Source organism: Ptychodera flava, chromosome 7 (genome assembly GCF_041260155.1).
Source record: "Ptychodera flava strain L36383 chromosome 7, AS_Pfla_20210202, whole genome shotgun sequence".
Lineage (NCBI taxonomy): Eukaryota > Metazoa > Hemichordata > Enteropneusta > Ptychoderidae > Ptychodera > Ptychodera flava.
The window spans coordinates 47,188,426-47,215,434 of record NC_091934.1 but is presented as its reverse complement, the minus strand read 5'-3'; the positions used below and the strand labels follow the sequence as shown (position 1 = coordinate 47,215,434).

The following is a 27,009-nucleotide window of genomic DNA, read 5'->3' as shown; positions in this document are numbered from 1 at the left end:
TTCAAATTCAAAAAAAATATCAGGAGTCAACATGCAAATTTAGGTGATTTAAAATGACCTAACATTTACCAATATTTTGTGATTAATAATGGCAAGTATTGTCACACTTATTTCTATTGGGAAAAGTTAAAATGTTGGACATTCACAAACACACGACGGTGAAAAATTTATTTACACTGCAAACTTCAAAATGAGTCCACAGACTGCTGAGTATTGAAAAAGAGTGTGTGTTTGAATATCTTGCCAAGGAAGATTCTACCTTAAAGAATTCCTAAAGTATCAAAGACAATGATTTCTCACGTTTGTTGTTATGGTTACAAAGACCTACGAAAAGACAACATACTGAGTTTTTTGCGCCATTCTGTCACTTCTGGTGAAGTCGCCTTTAATCTTGAATCCTGGGAAACATCTAGTCGACACTTTGGATGGTGTAAATACATTGGATCAACCTGATAGACAAGCAAATAAAATCTGATGAGATGAAATGCACAGAATCGACAAATGCAATTCTCTGAATGATAAAGACAGTTTAACCTGTTCACCCCCAATTCCCTGTAAACAGGTCCACACTCACCATTGATAACAATGGGTTTGGGCCAATCCATGGTGGTGAAAGACAGGTTAAAGGAGAAATTCAATTTGTTTAGTTAGAGCATCTGATGTATGATTTCCAAAATACATGTATACACTTATGTTGGGTGTATTAAAAAGCAATATTGAACGTGAAAATCAACTTGTGGCATGTCATTATAAATTGAGAATATTTACTGCCCTTAAAGGGACAAAGTTGGCCAATTTTCATGAATTTAGTTTGACACAAGATAATACTTATATTGTTTGACATGTTGAAAGATACTGAATAAATGGGTGACCATGTATATATTCGACCCCGCTTTTAGACAAATTAAATGAAACCATCGCGAAAATGAATTAATGGTCATGACCAATAATTCATTTTCGCGATGGTTTCATTTATCATGTCTAAAATCGGGGTCGAATATATGCATGGTCACCCATTCATTATCTTTCAACATGTCAAACAATTAAGGTGGTTGGAAAGGCTATTTTTGCACCAATTCTTTTCTCAGAGTTAATGTCAAGTTTCAAGTGTTAGAATCAAGATATTTAGTTCAAATTTTCAGGATAACTCCCTTAGTTAATATTTTCTCCAAAGAATATAAAAATTGTATATTTGCAGCCATGATTTTGAAATATGACACCAGTAAATATTAAAATTTAATTTTTCATATTTTTTTACATATTTGAATTTAATAATAATTGGATAGTATTAATATTACCAAATTAGTTATAAATATGTTGACACTATTTATTGTAAGATTGTAGGGCAGGATTTGTAAATAAAATTTGTTTTTATGATTTTACATGGGTTTATATATCAAAAAATTATTAAAAATTCTTTCAAATTTCAAAATGTGATTTTTCAAAAGTACTTCAAATACAGGAAAATTGTGCCGTACAAATCTTATCTGTAACCTTGTTAATAGGCTGTAAAAATTCCATGTCCATATCTCATTTCAAAGTTGGATTAAATTGGTATACAATTATGTAGGAAAACTGTTATTCTGTCAAAAATGTTGAAAACAAGCCATATTTGCACCCCTCGTTTGAAGTCATAGAGCAGTTTTTTTGGTTAATCTCACTTTTGACACCTCTTTGACACTCAAAGAATCTAAAAATGCATTTACAATAGCAGTCACTCACTCTGAATGCCAGCACCGCCTTGTCAAACTTTCCTGAAAAACAGCAAATAATGACTTTCCCTTTTCAAACATTTTATTAAAAGCTAGGGGACCTCTACCATAGTTAATACACTAAGGACTCCCCAACTTCTTCATATTTGGTCAGTTTTTCAGAAGTTTTAACAGGCTATAACTCTGCAATGCCTTTGTGCCCAAATGTCTAGTTTTTTTTATTCCACAGAGAATGTTGACTACTTTTATATTTTAATAGTTTTGTTGAAATTTATAACTGACGCTCTAGCCTTTCCAACCACCTTAAGTATATCCGTATCAAACAAAATTTATGAAAAATGGCCAACTTTGTCCCTTTAAATAAACTTGTGATGTGTCATTATCAGATTAGAATATTCACTGAATTAAAATCAACTTCAAATGTTTTTAAAGTGTAGACATTTAACTGACTTAAATTTATATATCATGGGGGATTAGAGGTGTTACAGAAATAAATGTTGTTGTTTTCTTTACTGTTGAAACTGAAGTTTGATGAAGAAATTTTGCTCATAGAAAAGGCTTGCCAAGAATACGTCTTTAACATACAACCAAAGTACATGTATGTGTTAAAGTCTAAAGAATGTCAATAAAAGAGATTAATGAATAAGTCATTGTGTCACTTCACTTTTCAGTAATCAAAAGTTCACTGAAATTATTTTGTTTCTATGGTAACAATTACCTCTAGTGTCAATGGTACATTGAAAGTAACAGTATGAAGAAGTTTTTCTTTCAAAATATACACCAGAATAAAGGATATTAGGTGTGTTTTCTAGCTTGCTCAATCTTTCTTTCCTTTTAATAATTCTGACATTGTTCTACCCATTCTTAGTAATGGTATTTGGAATTTTAGAGAAACTTATTTTCGATATTGACTGTAAGAGCATTAAGACTTTGATACTGCACCTTATCAAGTTTTATTTTGAGACTCAGCTGTTGCAACACATAGAGACAATTCAACATAAATCCATCGTTGCAAAGTAGACTATCATCCGCCTGAAAAATAATTAGAAAAATGAAATACAATGTCATGGCGTTCCCTTTTTTATGTTAAAGTGTGTCATGAAAGAAATGCCTCTCAAGAATTAAAATGTTGATCTCCAAGTCATGATGAACGTGGATCCGGATGCATTTTGATTTTCAAGTTAATACAAAATACTCCATTCTATTACATTATGATATGTACATGATGTGCATTTGTCAGACAAGTTACATGAAAGTAAAGTAATACTTTCACAAATCCTTGGCAGAGAATAGAATATTGTCATGGCAACGACTGACTGTCTGATTCGGCAAAGACTGACTGTCTGATTCCTCAGAAGATTTTTAATTTATCAGAGTAAAATCATCATTATTTTAAAGCTGACAACAAAAACTGGACTGATCCACACCGAGTATCTGTCCCACTGATCATGAAAGTGATTTGCACATCATACCTGCATTTGTGATTTTTTCTGATTCCTATTAATGGCTGCAGCAATATAACTTAGACCATTCTCTCTGCTATCAGAATTGACCAATACACTGTGAAGTACTTTAAATAATTCAGACTGCAGCAATTGAGGAGACAAAAAAATTATCATATTATTAGTACAGTAAAAATTATAAAGCTACTGGAGTACTGATGAACTTTAATCCTTTCACACCAAATTTTCCTACATTCCAAATTATTATAATAGGGTAGATGGAGCATTACACTGGAATATGACAGAAAGAAATGTATGAAAGGCTTTAAAGGGAAACCTAAGTCCAGCGACTTTGACAGTTTATCCCTTCCAAAATCACCCTAGAATATAATGCAGCTCAAATTTGCAACATAATTGCACGCGCTGACGACTACGGCGCGACGAAAAGAGAAGTTCAAGTAGACGACATTTATGGAAATGAGTCTGGAATTCCATGGGCGCGAAAGGGCTCATGGGAGAAGCGTGCGTGACGTCATCGGCGATACAGAAGCTTGCAGCCGGAGAAGTACTGTGAACAGTTCAGCGCGTTCGTAAGACGACTATGGAGAGTTCGGACAGCGTTATTTCTGACATCGAGTATTACTTTTCCCTGACTGAAATCAAACCATACTAATTTGAACCTGTCCAAGATATGTAATAATTAGAAAGCATCTCAAAACATCGTTCATATCTTGGTTGCTTGCGTTTTGTGTATGATTCAGCGGAGGGAGTCACTGTGCTTGTACAGACCCCGAACTGGATTGGAGAGACTGAGTGACCCTGCGATCCTTTAACGCTACGTTTCTAAAACAGAGTTTTCTGTATCAGTCGCTTAAAATTAATTTTTGGTTCGTGAATGATACGGTTGATTGACTGATTGTATGTGTTACCGTGTAAGTCGAGCTTGGCCAGATTTTTAAGGTTGCGAAATCTCCGATATGTATCAGAAAATATTTATTCGCGATTTGACAAATCTATTATAGTGTCGTCTGTTTTTCGAAGCTGGTGTCGAACTTAGGAAGTCGGACTTACTCAGATCTACAAAGTGATGAAATCGCCGATATAATGAATATTTGCCCGCTATTAAAAAAATACGGTATCGTCTTAAAGCTTGTTGTAAGGAATGTGTTTCATACAAGACCAGCCCAAACTCCCGATGATTTCCGATATGTCCTCTGTTCAAGTCCCGATCGCCAAGTAAAAATGTTTACATGTAAAGAATGTAATTTGTGCAAGGGCCTCCCGAGTCCCGATGATATCCGATCGGCCCTCTCGACGAAGTCCCGTGTGGACATTTAATGAAAAAAAATGCTTTACATGTAAAAAATGTATTTCGTGCATTGATAAATCTAATAATGTAAAACATACAGTATTCTTGACTTCCGGCCATGGATGCTATTTTTGAACTAAGAGTCGGACAGAGGTATTCGGGTGGTCAGATCTGTTAGGTGGTGAAATCTCTGATATACATCGGATATGTACCCACGATTTGACAAAGTATCGTCTAGTATCAGAGTTAAAGTCCTAAGTCGCCGATATTTATCTGATAAATATCCGTGATTTCGTAGACCCGGCATGCCAACACCACACAGTGCAAGTAAATCTAGGATCGTCTGGTATCGATATTAGCCTAGGAGTTCCGGCGCAATTGATATTTATCGGGTAAATATAATATCGGCGATTTCTCACACCCGGCGTGCCGAGTCACAGTAGGCAAAAAGTCATTCCAATATCTTGTAATATCAATAATACAAGGTATAGTCCCGAAATTGCCTATATTTATTGGTATAAATCGGAGATTTGGCAGACCCGGGATGTCAAGATAAGAGACGCTTTGTGTAGTTTCGTCTTCGGATTTTAGAGTCCCGAAATCGCCGATATTAATATTTATCTGGTTAAAACCGGCGATAGTAGGCTGACTCAGCATGTCAAGATACGAACCGCATTGTGTAATATCGTCTTGTATCGGTATCAGAATCCCGAAATCCCTTGATGATCCTGAAAGAATTAGAACATAACGTTGTATCTTTTACAGATTTTTAAACTCGCCCGACTTTCTTCAGCCACTGTCTTCGAAAAAGCTGTTCTGTGGGAAGACGGTAAAAGCTGACTCCGTTTGTTCTTCCCTGAGTGATTTTTGCACTCAACTGAACAACAGTTAACTATTTTTTATGCTACTGAGCATTAAAGAGTCGTAACGTGCAGAACTGCACTCCTGCAGTCATAGACTCCAATGCTTTGGTAGGCTGTCACACACGTTCGTGTATCGCCGATGACGTCACGCACGCTCCTCCCATGAGCCCTTTCGCGCCCATGGGATTCCGAGCTCATTTCCATAAATGTCGTCTACTTCAATGTCTCTTTTCGTCGCTCCGTAGTCGTCGGCGCGTGCAATTATGTTGCAAATTTGAGCTGCATTTTCTTCCAGGGTGATTTTGGAAGAGATAAACGGTCAATGTCGCTGGACTTAGGTTTCCCTTTAAACCGGTGTGCGGGATATAAAAGGCCCCTAACTTATTGAAAATTCATAATGGCGCTTGAGTGACAACTGGCAATAGCTAGGTAGACCGCTCCGTGAAAATCGGCCGAAACGATTCTCAAACAAATATTATTGGAATACCATGAACATAGACTGTTTCATAAACACCTAGGCCATACAGGTATCTGCTAAGTTTCACAAAGTTTTTTAAACTACAACATTAGGGGAAAAATCGCTTTCTGAACAAAGGGAATGGCCCTCAGCAGACAGTCGTTCCATGATTCAACAATTGTCAATCATTCGGTGACGTGCAGAGGCGTAAACTGGTCAAACATTTGCTGTGCATACGAGAACAATTACGATGTAAACAAACCATGATTGTGTACGCTTAGAGTTATATCAGCGGGCAAAGGATGAAAACTTTGTGTAAATTGTCATCAACTCTTTTGCTAGCGTCTATGGTGCAATGACATCACGAAAGTGAACCATTTTCAGATGTGACTTAGCACGAGGACTAGTCAGTAAGCTTACCCGTAGAGCGATGTTTTCTAGCGAAAAGCGCGTAATATTTTTTAAACATAGGGCCAAAGTCCCTGAAGCTACTATAGACATGGATACAAAATTAAATATTTCCTGACTGTATGAAATTATCTCACTAAGGTCATCCTAGGGACTTGTAAACCAAATATTAAAGCTGTCTGACCAGTGGTTTTGAAAAAACAAGCGACTCAACAGTCGACAGAGCTCTGCTGTGTTATGTAGAGAATAACTTTTTGTGACACATGTATTGATAAAGAAGGTGGATATCTTTGATAGCTCATTTCAGGATGGCCTGACCAAAAATGGAAAAAAAATTCTGTAAAAATACAGATTTGCATATTTCATCACAATTTTAACAAATCTAAGTTGGGTTATCTCTAGGGACCTGTATACCAAATAACAAAGCTGTCTGACCAGTGGTTATGAAGAAGAAGATTTTTTACCAAAAATGCCTTTTTTGGCATTAATTTGCCTATTTTCAACAATATCAAAAAATTAAAAAAATAGTTTCTCAAAATCATATTTTTCATCTACACAACAAATATCAAATCAGAAAGTACTGCGGTTCTCAAGATATTTGAGTGGACGGACGCCTCACAAACGGACATACATACATACATACATACATACATACATACATACGTACTTACAGACTGACGCCGGACGGATACCCATCCCAATAGCTTCTATAGACTATAGTCTATAGTAGCTAACAAAACTGTAAGCAGAGTCTGTAGTTTGCATTGATAATGACATCGAAAATAACCATCAAAACATGGCGGTAGCCTCCATGATCAATTTAATTATTGTCAGTAGAAGAGATCTACGTTTATAACAACTTCCCCTTCCAAATCTACGGCCGAACGTGACAGTACTGAACAGTTGTTTTGGATATATATGCTGGCCCCGAAAACGGCCGTATGTGCACGTGTTTTTACACGTGGAAATGACATGTTGTGTTCGGAGGGCTGGTAAGGTTTTGACATACCGATTGTCCCAGTTACATTTGGACTTCTGTGATGAGAATTTAACAAAAATTCTAAGATATCTGAACAGTTAAAACATTCTATCTTTCAGTTCAAGATGAGCAAGTAAGCGCCATCACCCAATCTTGTAAACGCTTTAGGATACGCGTGTCTGAGGACAGCTCATTGATTCCGCGCTACATCGTGATAATATTTCGGCAAAAGCTGGACTTTACTTCCTTCAATAACCATAGAAGTAGAAAGAAAGACGGAGAGGAACCCAGTCCGTCATCACAGTCACTCGTGATCAGTCTATTCCGCTTGGCGTCTATGTCCCCATAGACGTGTGTGCATATGTCTGAGAAAAACCAGGCATATGTACACACGTCTATGGGGGCATAGACGCCGAGCAGAATAGACTGATCACAAGTGACTGTGCTGTAATTGATTCCAGTCGAAGGTTAACAAACGTTTCGAGCAAAACTTGCAATTTCTCCGAAAATAAACATAACTCGTGATAATTTTTCGATATCAGCCCGCCGCCAAGCTACCAAGCAGCTGACCGCAATCGCTATTACAGATATCGTGATACACAAGATTCAAGGAAGTCTCGACCCTTACGTGAACTTCCCTTATTTTTTGCGATCGGTCATGATGTCGCCGTTTACCTATTTCCTACCATTTTCCTGACGTGTTCCTCCGTCCATGTATAGATGGATACAGTTATGGGTAATTCACCATACAAATTTGCCAATTTCGGGTTATTTGTAATTTGTCTATTATAAGTTCATTACTTTTTCAATTATTACTCCCACTATGGAGTCTCTGCTACCTCCATGCTCCCACTATGTATGGCGCTAATATTCCGTAAGCTTATGTAAATGACGGTCAGTAGCAGAATCATTCACATAATGAACGTTGACACGGCCTGAAAACTTCAGTTAATTCACTCAAGCAAATTCCTGTTTGATGAAGTTGATAGTTTTTCTTCCTCTCTTTTTTCTTTCGAGTATTGCCATGGCAAAACTGAAACGAACCGGGAAACGAAGGCTGTACGTCTCTATATTAGCCCAAGCCTGAGTGTGATCTGAGAGCAAACAGATTACGCAGATAATGCGAACGATCGAAACCGTTGCCAACAGACTCATTATGCAGAGCCATGCCCCAAAACGCCCACCCAAACTTGGCACTAATCCTGATCCCGGTCCATTTTGAGCCGGGCTTTAAGTTGATGTTTGATAAAACTGTGTTGGATGTCACCTTGGCCAAACACTTTTAACATGCCTTCAGCAAAGAGGATACATTGGTCAGGGCTTTCAGGGGTCCAAGTTAACAGGACTTGGACCACTTTTCTTATTGCTTGAGTTTAATAAGATCCTTGTATGTGCTAATGTATTATTATGTTTTGCCTTTCACAAGATTCTTGAATGTTGCTGTGGGGTGGCATGATGTCTCAATGTGAGAGCTGGAATGTATCCGTTGGTTTTGTGTGTGTTCTGATGTCAAGGATGTACTCTTTGTTGTATTGATGAGCTTTATATACAGTAGGTAATAAGGTCTAAATATATGATTCCTTGAGAAGAGCTTTCAAATGAAAATTTGAAAGTCACACACATTATGTTGATGTTTGATATGAATTCAATAGCTCATGTTGAGTTCCAGTGATAATCAGAAATACATTGTCTGTGAAATCAGCTAGTATGTTTGTTTGAGTTGCTGTATTATTTTCATTTCTGTCTCATGAAATGTAATGTCGGCTATTTCTGGTGAAGTAGGCTGTTTCAGTTACTGCCACTACTCCCTCACATAGAAGGTACACTGTATACAAATGAGATCATGCCAGATAGAACCTCTTAGATGTGTAGGCTGATTCAGTTAATACCACCACTCCCACACATTTGCGGGATTTCCCCCTTTTTCTTACCTCATTTGCATATTTTTGACACTGACATGTTCATTTGAACAACATCTCATCTCAACCCCTAGGTCAACCTGTACACCAAATACTAAGATGGTAGGTGTGGCGGTTTTGGAGTGTTTGATGTGGACGGACATACATCCGCACATACAAAAATAAATAAATACATACATACATACGTACATACATATAGACGCCAATGACTCACCATATAGGCTCTTTTCGGTATTTATACATATACCAAATATGAGGTAAAAATCACAGGGCAAATCTATTTCAAATTTCTTGTGCAGAATGCTTGCACAAATTTAGCCTGTTTCAAAAATGTGTTCAGAAACTGTATTTCTCAAAACAAGATTTTCAAGAGCATTTCCTCCATACAGTCTTTGGCAAAAGATATTCGGTATAATTATGAAAATCTTCAAATAATTGACAGCATGGATGAGAAACTGGAAAAACTTGACCAACATCTAACAAACACACTTGCACAGCCTATACCAAAGCCTGGGTATGAACACAGATTTACTCTTTCAAATGAGCCATTTCACTTACCCTAACTGTCTCCAGTGAATTCTGTAATGATGCATTGATCAGTTTTACAGTATTGTCATTGCTCATTGGACCAGAGAAAAACTTGTCAACCACTTTGTTCTGCAAGAAAGAAAAATATACACAATAATGCAAATTGTCAATCTTGTATAGAAATGATATGAAAATTGTGCATTTCTGAGAAATAAAATCTACATATTTGTAAATACACCCAAAGTATCAGATACAGCTAGTACCAATTTCATATTTTTTTGAATGTCTAACAATAGAAAGCACATCAAAAAATATTTCAGTCTTAAAAAGCATCTACTTCCATACGGCAGCATATATATGCTTCAAAATCATAGAAAAAAATTCTTAATACTTACATCATCTTCAGCAAAGACTGAAAGGCCAAAAAAATTGCCTAATAAAGAAAGTCTTTGGAATTCTCTTCCTTCCGCATTTGTGATTGGTTTGGGCAACCAGTAAGGCAGTGATGTCATCTGAAATAAACAACATGTTCATGAATGGAGATAGACGACACCAGTGTGCCCTCTAAAGGGAGGTTAAAAAAAATATTTTGAGTCAAATTGAAGAAAACTTGACTTGCTGTGCATCACTGCATGCATGAAAATGGTTACAATTAAAATGTCAGCAGTTGTAAGTATAGCGCCCTCTAAGGTCTATGTTTTCTCGATTCCTGATACTCTTGAAGAGTCAGTGACTTGAAAGAAATAATGGCTGCCTCCTTTTCCATCTATCAATCGGCAAGATAAGTTTACTATAAGCATGTAGAATCACCACGAAGACTGATAGAAATGACATATTCAGATATTTTTTTGCCCAAAAAGTACAGGGAAACATGTTATCCATGTAAATTATGAATCCGCTGACCATTTCTTTACATTGGCAGGCTTTTCACAGCTGCGTTAGTAACGCGTCAGATTACTTGTAATTTCAATGCATCAGGCGGGTTTGCCCTGCATCATGACGCATCAAATTGGCTTAGCAGGCACAGTGGAATTACATGTAGTTCAGTAACAAGAGTGAAGATCATGCCAACTGAAATAGCACACATTACAATAACACCATCTCTACCCAGTTTCATAGTTGACGTCATTTTATGCTTTTTCAAATGCTTAGTGATCTCTAGTCTTCTCAACCTTCTAGTTCCTTGCATACACCATGTACATGAAAGTTATACAAAAGCAGTGAATATGAACAAGTATGCAATCTCAAATCACAATTGACAATAGAGTTGTTTCTGTCACTCATTTTGTCAATAATAATTCGACAAAATTATTTAAAAACAAGCAATGCAATGTTTTAGGTATATAGAAGTAAACTTTCCATCACTAGAAACACTGTATTTCTAAATTAGCAGAACCCAATTTCTGTAATTTGCAGGTCAAGACAGGGCGTTATGTTTACCTTCAAGCTAACTATATGGCCAGTGTGATTATCATGTCATGACAGACGGCTATGTTTACCTTATAACTGACTATACTGCTGGTGGTCAGCATTTAACAAAACCACAGCCCACATTGTAAATTGAAGTATTTGCAGTCACCATGAGTATTTGCCATTTGGAAAATGTAACATAAAGTGAATATGAGATACTTACTAGATTGCATATTGGACGTTGTGATCCTAACTTTATTTCACACATTTCAGTCAATGCCTAAAAGTATGAATAAGATTGAATGAGACATGGCAAAAATTGAAGACATATCAGCTTTGTGTGAACTGTATTTGATTTTCCTGACTTCTCTCCGTTGCTTTTACTTTTCCCAAGCATCCTACTATATAAATCTGGCACAATAGAAATGTGGAATAATCTGCTACTGTTGATATTTTGTACAAATAATGTAACTATGCGACAATGTGGTCATAAAATTTGACAATATACAAGCTACACATGATAGAAATATGACACTATATTACAATGTTTAGAAATCTGACACTATGTTACAATCTGGAATTGAAATCTGACATTATATGTCAATGTCGTGTAGAAATCAGGCACTATGAGAATGTTAGTGGTATAGCAACCTGCCACTGTGAAAAATGAGTTGTTATCTGATGCTGTGTGACAATGTATAATAGCACCTTTCATTGTAATACAACTCAGTGTAGAAATTTGATGATACTCACATAAAGAGGATATTTGAAATTATCACAATCCAATCCGCATCTCTGTATACCTTGCATCAAACCAATCAATATCGGTGTGAATACCTGTCAGTTACAAAATGCAATTTTTCGATAAAAATGTTTCTGTGCAGAACTTCCGCCCCTTATCATGGGAATGATCTCTTCAACGAGCATTACATGTACACTTACAATATATTGACAAAATAAAACATTTGTGGACATCAGATTAAAATGTTTTCATGTTTCCATGTCTGTCCTTGTTGAGCTGAAACAAATGGAAGTGGCATTCTAACTTGACTTGTATTTTACGGTGTCACAAAGGTCATATACAAAATCATAGCATACTGGTAGTATGGTACTAACTAGCATGGTATGGCAGAGTATTTCTCTCAAGAATTGCTTCACTATCTCTTCAGAAAATAAATGTGAAAATGAAAAATTTTCATCATCAGACCCGTATCCATTGTATTATTGCCTAACCATCATCAGACCGGTATCCATTGTATCATTGCCTAACCATCATCAGACCCGTATCCATTGTATTATTGCCTAACCATCATCAGACCCGTATCCATTGTATTATTGCCTAACCATCATCAGACTGGTATCCATTGTATTATTGCCTAACCATCATCAGACCGGTATCCATTGTATTATTGCCTAACCATCATCAGACCGGTAACCATTGTATTATTGCCTAACCATCATCAGACCGGTATCCATTGTATTATTGCCTAACCATCATCAGACCCGTATCCATTGTATTATTGCCTAACCATCATCAGACCCGTATCCATTGTATTATTGCCTAACCATCATCAGACCCATATCCATTGTATTATTGCCTAACCATCATCAGACCCGTATCCATTGTATTATTGCCAAACCATACAAAAATAAATTCTTAACAGCAGTTGAAGTAAGGAATGGTACTTACGTCATGGAATGTCTGTTGATCTTGGCTTGTGACATGAACTAACTCGTACAGAAATCCTCGTGGTAAAACCCGACACAGTAAATAGGGTACAATCAGAGATGGCCGAGTTGTTAATCTATACAACATAAACACCAAACATTAATGATGTAATCACAAATACCATATGATAATTTCGTTACAAGACAATCCAGGGGCAAATTACTTCACAATGTGGCACCTCAATACACTAATCTTGCATTGAATAAAGATACATTATATTACATTACATTTCAATACACTTGATACAATGCAACCTCTTAAACTCACTTGATGCACTTATTGAAGCTGATACAAATTATCTTCAGTTGTTTGTGGATGAGTTCAAAGGGAAATTTTCTCCTCAATATAAAATCACAATGGAAGAGCCATGAATCATTGTTCTTGATACATACCTGTGTTGTGTGTAGAAACCTTGCAAGACTAGCCCAGCATGGCTGGCACACTGTCTCCTTATTTCAGCAAATACCAAACTTAACGGAGGCTGACTGCATCGCTGTTGACAAAAAACAATTTTAATGAGGTTATTATCAAAATAGAACTGCTTCACACCTTGACAGGGTACAGAAAATGGTTGACAAGTTTTGTAATTTTTCAGTTAACATCAATGACACTTTGAAGATAAACTGACAAGACTGCTCTTGGCCTATGCTATGCTACTTGTGATATTTTCAAACCATTTGAATAAATTTGATATATCAAATTGCAATATTTTCTAACCATTTGAGTATATTGGATATATTGAATTGCCATATTTTCTGGTCATCTGAATCAAATTGATATATCAAATAGCTATATTTTATCAACATTTGGAGATATTGGATAAATTACAGGCCTCAAAATGTTTTTCAAACTTACTTGCCGTGGGACAAGTGAATTTTTTTACTTGCATGAGAGGAAAAATTACTTGCCCTCAATATCAAATAATTGTACCAGTAATTTGTAATAGAGAGAAAGAGTTAGGACATAGTAAGTGAATCCAAAGAGGAAAAAGCAGATTCAAACATAAACTACATCTTGTTAAAATGAAGGACTATTATCAAATCTGAAATGTAGCAGAAGAAATTGAGAACACTTTTGTCTTTTCCATAGACATTGGCTATCTCGGAAACATCTTTGAATTTGGAATTTTTCCACTATCTCATCAAAATTAAAATCTTCACATAATAAGATTGTGTGCCTTTGAAATTTTCTCCATTAAATAATGTATTTAATTTACAATGAGCATGGCTGGCTGCTCTTTATTATCAAGCTGAGGTCAAACAACTGCTTATTAGTGTTTATCTGCCAATGCATACGCACATGTACATCTGCAACGCTTTACCTTACATGTTTGCTCACTGAGCACAGCCGTCTTTCAAAGCTTTATTTTGATACATGAATTTGTGAAGAAAACAGATTCACGTTTCATTTTCGTTACTCTTCAGTGCAGATTTCCCCTGGACAGTCGTTCCCTAACAATAAAGGTCACGTAATTTGAAACTGTCTGCATCTCACACACCGCATGCAGTAGCTGCAATATTTAACCTCCTTGGTCCACTGAGCCAGTTCCAACTACGATGCAAGCTTGTGCTTTTTCAACCGGGGTTGATTAGTGCGTTTAACAGTAAGCACTGCTGAGATCCATGGCTCCCAATCAGTTTACATTCATTTACCAAGCACATAGTGCAATTACACTATCGAGTGAAGCCAACCTCCATACACTTGCACAAAGAAAATGGCAACCACTATCAAGGGCATACCACTTTATGGCACACATAGAAATCAATGAGTTCAGTCCGTGTATGTCAGAGAGAACATGTCGCAAATCTCTATTTTAACGACTTTTCTTGTTTTACAACAGCAAGCAATTATTTTGCAATGTCTGGCCAATTTTCAAGGGTTTTCAGAAAATTTTTTGAGATGTGAAGGACTTATAAAGACTTCTAGGTATATACAACCTAATAGAATATGTTTTCAAGCTTGAATTGCCCACGGCTTAGTTAATTCAACCACTGGTGCACTTGCCCGTCAGACGGGAAGAATATTGCTTTTACTTGCCTGAACACAAAATTCACCAGCCACGGGCGTTGGGTGATAAGAATTTTCGAGCCCTGCATTAAATTGCTTTATTTTATCAACATATAAATATATTTGATATATTAAATTGCCATATTTTCTATCCATTTGAATATATTGGATACATTGAATTGCCATATTTTCTAGCCATTTGAATACATAGGATACGTTGAATTGCCATATTTTCTGGCCATTTGAATATATTGGATACATTGAATTGCCATATTTTCTAGCCATTTGAATATATTGGATACATTGAATTGCCATATTTTCTAGCAATTTGAATATATTGGATACATTGAATTGCCATATTTTCTAGCCATTTGAATATATTGGATACATTGAATTGCCATATTTTCTAGCCATTGGAATATATTGGATACATTGAATATTTTCTAACCATTTGAATAGATTGGATATATTAAATTGTTACATTTTATCAACATTTTAACATATTGGATGCATTGAATTGCCATATTTTCTAAATATTTGAATGTTTTGAACATATAATTGTTTTCTCACCTTAGGGGCATTCTTTTCCTCCATGCTAACTCTGTCAAAACATTCCATTAAATAATTCAACATTTCTGTTTCTCTGCACGATTCAATGTTAAATAATTCTTTCCCAGATTCCGGGACAGGATGTGCCGTCCTTGGTAATGTAAAACCATACCTTAAAAGTAAAAAGTAATGAAACAAAACTTCCTTGATGGAAACAATCATTGTTTTGGACATTACATTTATCAACTTTTTTGGTCAAAAGACATAGTATATGATCAATATCTTAAAACAAAAAAGTACTTCAACACTTACTATTGCATCAATTATGCTGGTTTCTCAATTTTGTGGTTTCATCACAAACAGAAAAAGCCAGGTGAGAACACAGTGACAGCAAGTTTTTAAAATCACTTGATTCAGTCAGGTCTTGTCTATGACTGATGTAATAATATACATATTCACATTACTAATTTGAATTTTGTGATGAGACATCTGGTGAAACCCATGGCAAGAGACACTTACGGTACAATGTTTATTTGCATGGACACATGTACAAAGTATTAGTATCTGAATATTAAGAGTAGACACCATACCCTTGAGGCCTTGAGGCATAGTTTTTAGTTGGTGATGAAGACAATCTTGGATGGACGCTGGCGCTGAGACTTGGTAACTTGTTTTTACTGGAGCAAAGATGTGTTAACACCTCCATCATAACTTGACTGATCAAGTCTTTTAAATCTAAAAACACTAAAGAGAAAATGACAAGACTGAAGATAGCAGATACAAAGAAATATAAATTCTAAATTGTTTATAATCTAAGGAGTCTACAATTACCGTCAGACCCCCTAAGAAAATCCCTTTTTATCTGCAACCAATGGTGTGTCCACTAATCTTCAGTTGTCCCGAGAAAATAAAACATAAGTTTAAAACTTTCAAAGTTTCAAATAAGTTTGGGAAACTGTATCGACTTCTGTATAGTACGCTGGGGATACCACACAAATTCTTATACAGACGGATATCTTGGATTCTCACAAGCAGCAAGCTTGGGATGTCACAGAGACTTTACAGCAAGCTAGTAAAACTGTAGAGATTTCTCCAAAGTAAGCTACGGATGCCATACAAACTCCTAAGCGGACACTGTGAATGTCAAAAAGTTCTTGCAAACACAAAGCTACGAATAAGCCACAGATTTTACGTTTATGCAGGGAAATAAAGGGGACCTTTCCATGGCAAGCTAGGGAAACACCATAGATGTTACAGTTAGTTGAGAAAACTGCAGAGATATTTTCATGGCAAGCTCGGGACACTATACAGGCTCTTACACAGCAACAAAGGATATTAGAAAGAATATATTTCAATGATGGCAAAGAATACAATGAAATAAAGTTGTTTTGAATCCATTATAAAATAGAAAATAAACAATTCTATGACATTACCTTGTTTTGAGTCATCATTTTTAAAATCAACTGCTAGCTGAGGAAGGAATATGACATCACGACCTTTCTCTTTCCAAGAAACACGGAATATCCGACAAATGACAGCTAGCAGCTGATCCTCTGTTACCTCGCCACTCATGCTTCCTTCCTGAAATATCAAATTTAAAAAAAAAGAAAAATAGGTTTGACCAAGAGGACAATGTTTGAGTAAATGTATTGGAAATTGAGTATTTTATTTTAATGCATATACCAGTACAGCTCTGTCTTTGAATAGATGTAAAATATTTCAATAAATATGCAAATTAGAATAATTTACAAGCTAGTACTTATCAAAATTTTGACAGGAATCAATATTAGACGCATGATTTGATGTCTAAATGTGAGATGTAACAAAGAAATTTTTGAAGAAATAAAGAATATTTGCTGCACAAGACAACTTGTTTTCTCGGCAGTGCTTTGATATTCAAATGAATATGTTAGGGTATTACAATCATAGGGTCTATGGGTAAATCTGACACTGAATATTCTGTGTTCTAACCTATGTTATACTCAAAGGGTAATTTTGTTAATATGCAAATTGATGATGTTTTATAGGAGCAAATGCCAAACTAACACTTATTTGACATGATAGCACCCTTATCATTCTCTGTATCAATTTGTATAATTTATATGTTAATTTGACATACAATTTGCAAACTGAAAAGGCATGGAAAGTAAATATTAATTAATGGGTGAGTGCTAAGGGCATCTGTAAGGAAAAACAGGGTGCAAATGTAAACCTATAAAGTCTGAATAATAGTAATGAACCAAGTACTGCATTTGTTTTCTCCAGTGAAACATGAAAAATTTCACTTTAATAAAATAATATATCACACTAAGCACTGAACTACATCATAAGAATATTTATTTATTTATCTATTTATTAATTTACTCATTTATTTATTTATTTATTTATTTATTTATTTATTTGACAGAATAACCATGTAATTATGTTTTGGTTTGAGGTTGGATTAAATGGAACAATTTTGAAAAACAGAATAATATGTTTATGAGTCATCTCACACTGAATTCTTTGAAATAGGATTACAGAAGGGGTTAACCCTCAATGACCAAATATGGTATAAAAGTACAATAATTTCACCTTTTGACCAAATATGGTATTAAAGTACAATATCTTACCTTTTGACCAAATATGGTAAACTACAATATTTTACCTTTTCACTTAATATGGTATTAAAGTAAAATATCTTACTCTTTCACAAAATATGGTATTTAATTATAATATCTTACCTTTTGACCAAACATTCTTTTGTCTTTTCTTTCCGTATCTTCCATTTCTTGAGTGTCAATTCCTGAGTCAACATCCATCTGAGACAATGTGCTGCAATTTGTAAGAACAAACACAAAATAGTAACAGTAACTAAGGAAAAGTTTACTATCATACTCGCTAAAGTGTCAGCCCTTGCTTATGTATACGCCCCTCCACTGATTTCAAAGAAGTTTTTGAAAATGTTCTTTATCCTTGTATAAACCTCTACCCAAGTTTAATGCAAATACGGAAAGGTTAGGAGAGTATAAGGGGTTGTTGCAGTTGGTAAAATTACTTTTCACATCAAAGAAACTATTAAAAGATGTGGAAAATGACATGTTTTTCCAGTACCTTCATGATTCGTGATGCTTGTCCCCTGTTACCTAAATATCCTCCATTGTTTATTATCATTCAAGTCCACAACGTTGGTTTTCATCCTCTAAACATGCAATGTTATTTTTGTGAAGCATTTAGTAGTATCCTTTCATTTGTGAAGACTTTTTACCAGTGACTATAACAATTATTACTGCTATGTTGTTGTTTTCACAAGACCCTGATAGTTTGATATTGGCCAATGAATGCCGATTGACAATGCATACTATGCCATGCTGTTGATTGGCTGTGTGTCTCTGTTCCAAGTTTATGTTTTCTTTCAAAATATGATTCAAATGGAAATTTCACCAAACTATCACTTCTGTATCCAGGGATTGTGTAATCAGTTTGATTTGAAACAGTAATATAAAATACTGTGTCAGTTAAGCTTGGAAATCATCGCTGAGCTTTGCTGTCTTTTGGCTATGGTTGTCAGTCAGTTAGTATCAATGTGATCATGGCATGCCAGTTCATGAGATTGTGAGAATATAAATCAAATCGGTAATTTTTTTGTCCTTTACAATTTTTCCATGGATATAAAGTCAGTGTTATAAAGTGATTGACAGTTTGAGTGGTGTTAAGTAATCTTGCATAAATTAGCAAAAATTAAGCAATTATGGCAGATAACACCATGTATAATCCCCTTCTCTGGTATAACTGCAGTTTTGTGTTGCAGAACTAGGGGCTTAATGTTTTGCATGTGTAACATGTTTTCATCATCAAAAGCAGATTTTAAGTAAGGTCATTATTAGATAATCAAAAACACCAAAACTACAGACAATTTTTACAGTCCGATATTGTTCATAAGGCTTGCATAAATCTGACAGTTGAGAGGGCTGCTATTACATGCATTTTTCAAGAAAGACAAACAGCTTACGCCTTGGTTCTGTTGTCACAGCATGAATGAGAATTGGATTACTAAACAAAGCTATTTTCTTTCCAAACATTTCTTTAATTTTGATTGAGCGTCATCATGATGATATACAAATCTGCACAGCAGTTTGGAATCTTTGACCAACAGATGTCTTTCATGAAGTGTTCATTCTCTGTCCTGTAAATTAAATGAATTAAAACATACCTTTTATCTGTAGAATCAGTTTCCATTTCCATGGATTGTGAAAAACTACTTGTGTCCATGGGCTGACAATCCTGTGAACCTACGATTCGAACAACATGTACACAACATATCAATACACTGATCTCTGATTCTTACAAACCATTCATCTTTCAACACATGAGCTTAGAATTTCATGTTAAGCTAGTTTTCCAAAGTATTATCCATTTGGTTTAATCTTCATACGTGTATGTATTGTGTACTATGTATGGTTGGCCCAAACATGAAGGGTTGGCGATGGAAGCATTGCCGTCATGACAAACTAAGACTTCTTTATGTTTATGTTTCTTGCTTTTGATTCACTAATATGGTTGATGAAGCATCCATCAAGCACCAATGATTTTTAATTCTAAAGATGACAAGTCAACAGAAAAGCATTGTCTGTTACAGCACAGTCCCCCCCCCCATGTAGTTACAGCACAGTCCCCCCATGTAGTTACAGCACAGTCCCTCCATGTAGTTACAGCAGTCCCTCTACCCCTGTAATTACAGCACAGTCCCCCTACCCATGTAGTTACAGCACAGTCCCTCCATCCATGTAGTTACAGCACAGTCCCCCCACCCCAGTAATTACAGCACAGTCCCCCACCCATGTAGTTACAGCACAGTCCCTCCATCCATGTAGTTACAGCACAGTCCCTCCACCCATGTAGTTACAGCACAGTCCCCCCACCCATGTAGTTACAGCAGTCCCCCCACCCATGTAGTTACAGCACAGTCCCCCCACCATGTACTTACAGCACAGTCCCTCCATCCATGTACTTACAGCACAGTCCCTCCATCCATGTAGTTACAGCACAGTCCCCCCACCCATGTAGTTACAGCACAGTCCCTCCATCCATGTAGTTACAGCACAGTCCCTCCATCCATGTACTTACAGCACAGTCCCCCCCCCATGTAGTTACAGCACAGTCCCCCCACCCATGTAGTTACAGCACAGTCCCCCCACCCATGTAGTTACAGCACAGTCCCTCCATCCATGTACTTACAGCACAGTCCCTCCATCCATGTAGTTACAGCGCAGTCCCCCCACCCATGTAGTTACAGCACAGTCCCTCCACCCATGTAGTTACAGCACAGTCCCCCCACCCATGTAGTTACAGCACAGTCCCCCCACCCATGTAGTTACAGCACAGTCCCCCCACCCATGTAGTTACAGCACAGTCCCTCCATCCATGTACTTACAGCACAGTCCCTCCATCCATGTAGTTACAGCACAGTCCCCCACCCATGTAGTTACAGCACAGTCCCTCCATCCATGTACTTACAGCACAGTCCCTCCATCCATGTACTTACAGCACAGTCCCTCCCCCCATGTAGTTACAGCAGTCCCCCCACCCATGTAGTTACAGCGCAGTCCCCCCACCCATGTAGTTACAGCACAGTCCCCCCACCCATGTAGTTACAGCACAGTCCCCCCACCCATGTAGTTACAGCGCAGTCCCCCCACCCATGTAGTTACAGCACAGTCCCCCCACCCATGTAGTTACAGCACAGTCCCCCCACCCATGTAGTTACAGCACAGTCCCCCCACCCATGTAGTTACAGCACAGTCCCTCCACCCACAACCTCACGGCATGATAAAATAGTTTTTCTGATGCCATCATATGAAATGAACAACATCCAAATAAACTTGACTATTTGTAAAATACTTTTATGGATCATGTGTGCTATTCAACTTATCTTCTAAATGCAATGCTACCGAGCAAGTTAGAAAACACTTGTGTCATAATTTTCCACATAATATCCCTGATTAATTTCATCCAAATAAGATTGTCATGAAAATTAAGTCTAAATTGTACTTGTCTGACTGCTACATGCAATGACGCATTCATATTCCAGACTATTTGTATTAAGTTTGTCATTTGATACAGAAATTCTATAATGCACCTGATTATTTCTTTCAAATAACAAAATTTCTATTCAATTTCCGTTCTATTTGTTCTCCAGTTGCTACAAACATGGATGTTGTAATCTATTTGCATGTTATACCCATAATTTATTCGCATTCAATTTTTAGAGGTTCCACCTACCCAAACGCTCTGTTTGTAAACACAAAATTACATTTATGATAAAGTTAAATATAAGTGGAAAACAATCTTGGTTTCCAGACATGAAGTTGGGATGAAGGTTCAAGAGCTAAAAGCATATTCTAAAAGAATGAGTGAGTACAGGGAATTCACATGTGCGCACAGTTGATTTCATAGAATAAAGTAACGCAACGCAATGATTAAAATCATCAAACTTGACAAAGTTTATATAAAAAACACTCATCAAGAAACTGAAAAATAGTTGTTGTTGTTCGATTCATCCCTGCTTGCTCAAACTCCTTATCAGTGTGTTCATCATGCTGAACAACACTGCAATGTAACAATCAAAATTAACCTCAAGCTCTTGACCTATCTAACAAAATTTGAATAAGGCATGTTAAGCTCTCCAACTGGAAGTTCAAAAACTGTGCAAGATTTCAAATGTTGCACAGGTCTCGTTGTTGAGAATACACGCTCTGGCTTCAGCAAATCAGATGGCCAGATTTGAACAAAGCATACTATAAGTAAATCAGCATGAGATTTGAAAGTGAAACAGCTTCTCCACAAGACGTTTTCGGAAGGGTGAACCCCTTGTTCCGTCTATTTATATGTTACCATACAAAAAAATATACATTATCATAATAAATGAATATGTAAATTATGTATTGTTTTGAAAATAGGAGGCCCATCAAGTTTCAAAGCTTTGGAGAGCACTAATATGTATTTATCAGGTCAGTATGACATTGCTTTGGCTATCCCAGATATTTTATTTGTAATAAACCAAAGTTTGTTTACTTTATTCATTTCAACTGCATGCATGGTTAAGAATGGTAAACATACGTGACAATGATGGTGAGGCTTTTGAGGATGTATTTTCAGCCATGTCTAATGTCCGCTTAGCTTGGCTTTCACTTTGTGACGTGTTTCTGCTAGGTGTCTTTGAAGAAGGTGTATCCTTGTGTGTTGGTGATAGGATGGTATTGGGAGATGAGTCTGCAGTAGGTATACCTTGTACTGATGGTGTGCCCGGCTGTGAACCACTCTCACTGGCACTGCCACTATTTGTACCTCCTCCAAGACGTGCAAGTCGCCGTCGTCGGATCTGTAAGACAATTGATATTTAACCACCTTCATGTCACATAGTTCTAAATCATAAATATCAAGCTACCCAAATATCACTTTTATAACATAATATCACGCCAAGCCAGTAAAAATCACCACAATAATACATATGTTCTAGCAAGATAAGTCTGTCATATTATATTTGTTCATGTTTTACTGGCTACAAAGTCATGTGGTCATATGGACATAGCACACCAGTTGTAGATTATATGGGAAATGTGATTCTTGACTGATTCTGAACAATTTGTCATTAGGTATAGCATCAGTATTACATGTACTATACATGTCTTTGGAAAGTCTATGAAACACACGTACCTTAACTTTTATCTTGCAAAATCGGTATTTCACTATCAATTCAAGTTGATTAAAACTATGAACATACAACACACATATGTAACAGGTCCCATACATGTATGTTGTTTCATTTTTACAAGAAACTGAACATTTGAAGGCCCCTGAAAACATAGATACTGTAAACACGATTTTTACAGACTAAAGCTTCTATAACATACCAAGCTACAAGTGGGTGAAGCAATGTATGGTTTTGGCTCAGTACCACTTTTCATTGACTTGGAAGATGAGGAAGAGATACTGTCTGACAGGAAAAGGGTTAATAAAGCTCAATTTTAGTCTCTTTCAGTCCCAACGCCTAGTAACAGATACCTGGCTTTTGACTGAAACTGAGGAGCCAATCAAATAACATCCAATCTTGAACAAGTGAACAGACACTGTTGCTGAACAAGTGAACAGACACTGTTGCTGTCCAAGACACTATAGTGTCTACCTCAATACCACTGCACGGAAATATATCATGGGTTTTGTGAATAACTTTATTTTTACACCTTTTATTAAAAATAAAATTTTATGAGTACAGCTGACAATAACATTTTCAGAATGTCCTTCATTTAAATAGGGCTGCAAGATTGCATGCTGTCAATGTTATTGTCAGCTGTACTCATAAAATTTTATTTTTAATAAAAGGTGATAAGATCGGCAGGGGATAAAAACTGCACTGCGCCGGTTCACATTTCCTGGACCCCCCCCAGAGCATCATACAGGAATAACCCGAGAAGGCCGATAACGTCATGTGACGTATCTATGACGCGTTCTGACGTAGTATAGCCCAGCAGGAAAAACGTGGCTAACTACAATGAAGCAAGTTAGGGATGCCTAGGGAGAATATGAATCCCAAATGTTGAGTTCGATCATTGTCATAAACCACGCGCCTCTTTACGGCAACAGCTCAGCGCTACCCGTTAAAGAGTTGATTTTTGCGTAGGTCAGCGGAGCGGAAATTATTGCTCTGGCTCGCAAGAATGAGTTCGATAGTTGAAAATTGGGAATACGAATCTTGAATGTTAAGTTCGAAAGTTGAAAATTGCATTTACGAATCCCAAATGTTGAGTTCGATAGTTGAATGTTGAGTTCGATAGTTGAATGTTGAGTTTGATGGTTGAATGTTGAGTTCGAATGTTGAATGTTGAGTTCAAATGTCGAATGTTGAGTTCGAATATTGGCCTCGATTACGCGCCATAGATGGTAGCGCTATTTGTTTCATAGACATTAATATAGTGTGGACAATTCTTTGATTACCGGGGGACTTCATCAATGTGAGATATACTTAAAAAATAACTTTCTTGGTTCATGTTCCTGATGTTTATGAAAAAAGAGCTGTGAGGGCAAAGGTCAAATGGTCTCAAATAACACCTGAACTGAAGGTATTGCCTATTGACAATACCTTACATTTACTTGACCTGTCCTCTGATACCAAATCTATTAAAGTTGCGAAATTAAACGAAGCAGGTTTCAGCAGAAGGCATTTAGAGTGACTAGAATTGCTTGGCTTCACATGACATGGTTAAGATCAAGTTTATTCAGAGGGTCATTAACACAATCCCTAAAACTCCAACTATTCGGTTGGGGGGTGGGGGTGGTACTGTAGCCACACCAAAGATTTACAATTGGGCACTTTTTCTACTGTAGGGTATCATTTATACATAATTTGGGAACTACAGTTCAGTTTTGCTGCACTCTAACATGAATCTGCTCATACGTTGAGCAAAACCTTGACAAATTGACCGTCCTCCTGTTGCTAGCAAATATATATGACCTTACATTTATGTACATCGCTTTTGACGTTTTAAACTGAGAAACTAAAAAAGGGAGTACATTAATGTCTGTGCCATGGTAGTATTTTGGTCTCAATTTTCCCAATCAGTGGATCCGTATTGTAGCTAATGTCTATGTGGAAGGCTAACTGACTAACGCAAAAACCTAGGATTGGATTCTGCCTAGTAGTGGATCCGTTACCCCTTGTTGTAGCTGCAAAATTGTAGCTCTACGGTGAGGCGGTCGGTGAGTTTTGGTTTTTGCGACATCGCTCACCAGTAGAGCTGGCCCTGTAGCATACAAAATAAGCGTGCCACACATGGCGCGGCATTTTCATGTAAAATCCCACATATTTACTGCATTTGGTCGTACCGATGTATCACTACTGAAGACTAAACACTATACTACACTAACCTTGTCGTTTATGGGGTTTGGTATTAGCACAGACACGTTGATCGGATTCCATAAACATTGAGTATGTTTCTGGGAGCCGCCATTACCAGAAGTTGGTAATGGCAGCTCCAAGAAATGTTTTTGGAACGCGATCGACGTATTTGAACAAATACCAAACCCCATACACGACAAGGTTAGTGTAGTATAGTGATTAATCTTCAGTAGTGATAAATCAGTATGACCAAATGCAGTAAATATATGGGATTTTACATCAAAATGCCATGCCATGTGCAGCGTGCTTATTTTGTATGCTTCAGGGCCTTCGGCATTGTAGCTCTACTGGTGAGCGAGGTCGCAAAAACCAAAACTCACCGACCGCCTCACCGTAGAGCTACAATTTTGCAGCTACCCCTTGTTGATGCTACCAATAGTAGTACCATGGATCACACGCACGAAGCCAACGGCAGTTTTTAATCATTCATCGACCTTCGCTGAATCTTGTCATTGTTCTGTGCAGTATTTTGAATAATGCATCATTCATCGTTCAAAGGCAAATAACTGAGGTCAATTGATGCTGCTTAATGAACGATATTTCAGTGTCCTTGCATTAATCTTTCGTTTCTATAGATGAATGTGACGTTGTGAAAAATGAGGGTCATTCCGTGTCTTCATGTCCATGGAAATTATAATTTGTAAAACAATTTTCGACTTTGAAACAGCCATACGGTACCAATCGGAATACAGTGTCACTATTCCTCTTAACTAGATTAAATAATAACCTCTCATTGTGATTAACCTTCAGGCACTACTCTTCGAAGTCGTATCATCGAAGTCAGATTTACCGGAAACACGGTTAGTGCTACGAACGAAGCGACGAATAATTTAAACAATGACTTCGCAACAATAATATAAGCATGAGCGGCTTCTGATTTTCGTGGACTTGAGCCCCGGTGAATTGAAATACTTACCTCATCTGGAGTTAGCTCATTCATCTTCCTTTTCTGTGGTTGTTGAATTTTGGAGACGTTTGAATGGACAAGTAATACAACTGTTTTCACGGACCACCGGCAGTCTCAGCAGTACTTGGTCGCCATTTTGTTTCGAACTTCCCCAAACAAATCTTGACGTTGATGGCGCTCAACACACTACAAAAGCGTCGAAAGTTGAAACTTCATCACACTGCCCAAATCCCCAATCCCATCCGAAAATAATCTCTCCATAGTCTAGAATAAGTTTCTGATTGGATAGGACTTTTTTTCAATCAATCTTCCCCAACGCTACTCAATCTTTTTGCCTTCTGCCCTTATAAACCTTGCTTGACCCTGCATGTTTTTCCCTTGTTTTGAAATGTTCAAGGATTCAGGCTTTGCCCCAACTTGAAATGAAACATATATGTTGGATATGAACTATACTGAGTTTCCATCTACATTTTGAATTATCAAGTTTTCCATCTGATACTGATCCAAGAATCTAGTATTAACCACGGCGTCCATAATCCAATTACTGAATGAAAACCTGGAAAAGTCCTTGGGATATGTAGTTTTGGTAATTCAAGATTGCAAGAAATCTCTCACAATTGATGACTGAAATATACATGGTGATTTATAAGAGTGCAAATGAAAAATAACTATCAAAAACAAGGAAAGGTTCATGAATTCTGTGAATGTTTCTGAAATGGTGTTTATGAAAAACCTCAAACTACTTAAACAAAGGATTCATTCCTGTGAATGATTCTGAAGTTGAGTATTGCATTGCTAGGGAGTTACAATCAAAGCAAGGCCTTGTGTGTTTTCAATCTGACGATTCTGTCTTGCT

The 27,009-nt window shown here is 36.9% G+C and overlaps 1 protein-coding gene across 2 annotated transcripts in view; it reads right to left on the bottom strand.

Moving 5' to 3' along the window:
* LOC139137741 (ubiquitin conjugation factor E4 B-like) overlaps window positions 1-26,310 on the bottom strand; it is a 51,031-nt gene extending 24,721 nt beyond the window's left edge. The window contains exons 1-16 of one of the 2 annotated variants that reach the window (XM_070706004.1): window positions 26,163-26,310; window positions 22,411-22,672; window positions 19,505-19,583; window positions 18,036-18,126; window positions 16,746-16,893; window positions 15,903-16,056; window positions 15,334-15,484; window positions 13,149-13,249; window positions 12,718-12,832; window positions 11,781-11,864; window positions 11,251-11,307; window positions 10,013-10,129; window positions 9,648-9,746; window positions 3,185-3,298; window positions 2,655-2,744; window positions 344-449 (exon numbers count right to left, since the gene is read on the bottom strand). In XM_070706004.1, the coding sequence (XP_070562105.1) occupies window positions 344-449; window positions 2,655-2,744; window positions 3,185-3,298; window positions 9,648-9,746; window positions 10,013-10,129; window positions 11,251-11,307; window positions 11,781-11,864; window positions 12,718-12,832; window positions 13,149-13,249; window positions 15,334-15,484; window positions 15,903-16,056; window positions 16,746-16,893; window positions 18,036-18,126; window positions 19,505-19,583; window positions 22,411-22,672; window positions 26,163-26,186 (1,792 nt within the window). In that variant the 5' untranslated portion in view covers window positions 26,187-26,310. The remainder of the gene's footprint in view (window positions 1-343; window positions 450-2,654; window positions 2,745-3,184; window positions 3,299-9,647; window positions 9,747-10,012; window positions 10,130-11,250; window positions 11,308-11,780; window positions 11,865-12,717; window positions 12,833-13,148; window positions 13,250-15,333; window positions 15,485-15,902; window positions 16,057-16,745; window positions 16,894-18,035; window positions 18,127-19,504; window positions 19,584-22,410; window positions 22,673-26,162) is intronic. The other variant, XM_070706005.1, reaches the window with a different exon arrangement.
* Window positions 26,311-27,009: the final 699 nt, after the last annotated feature.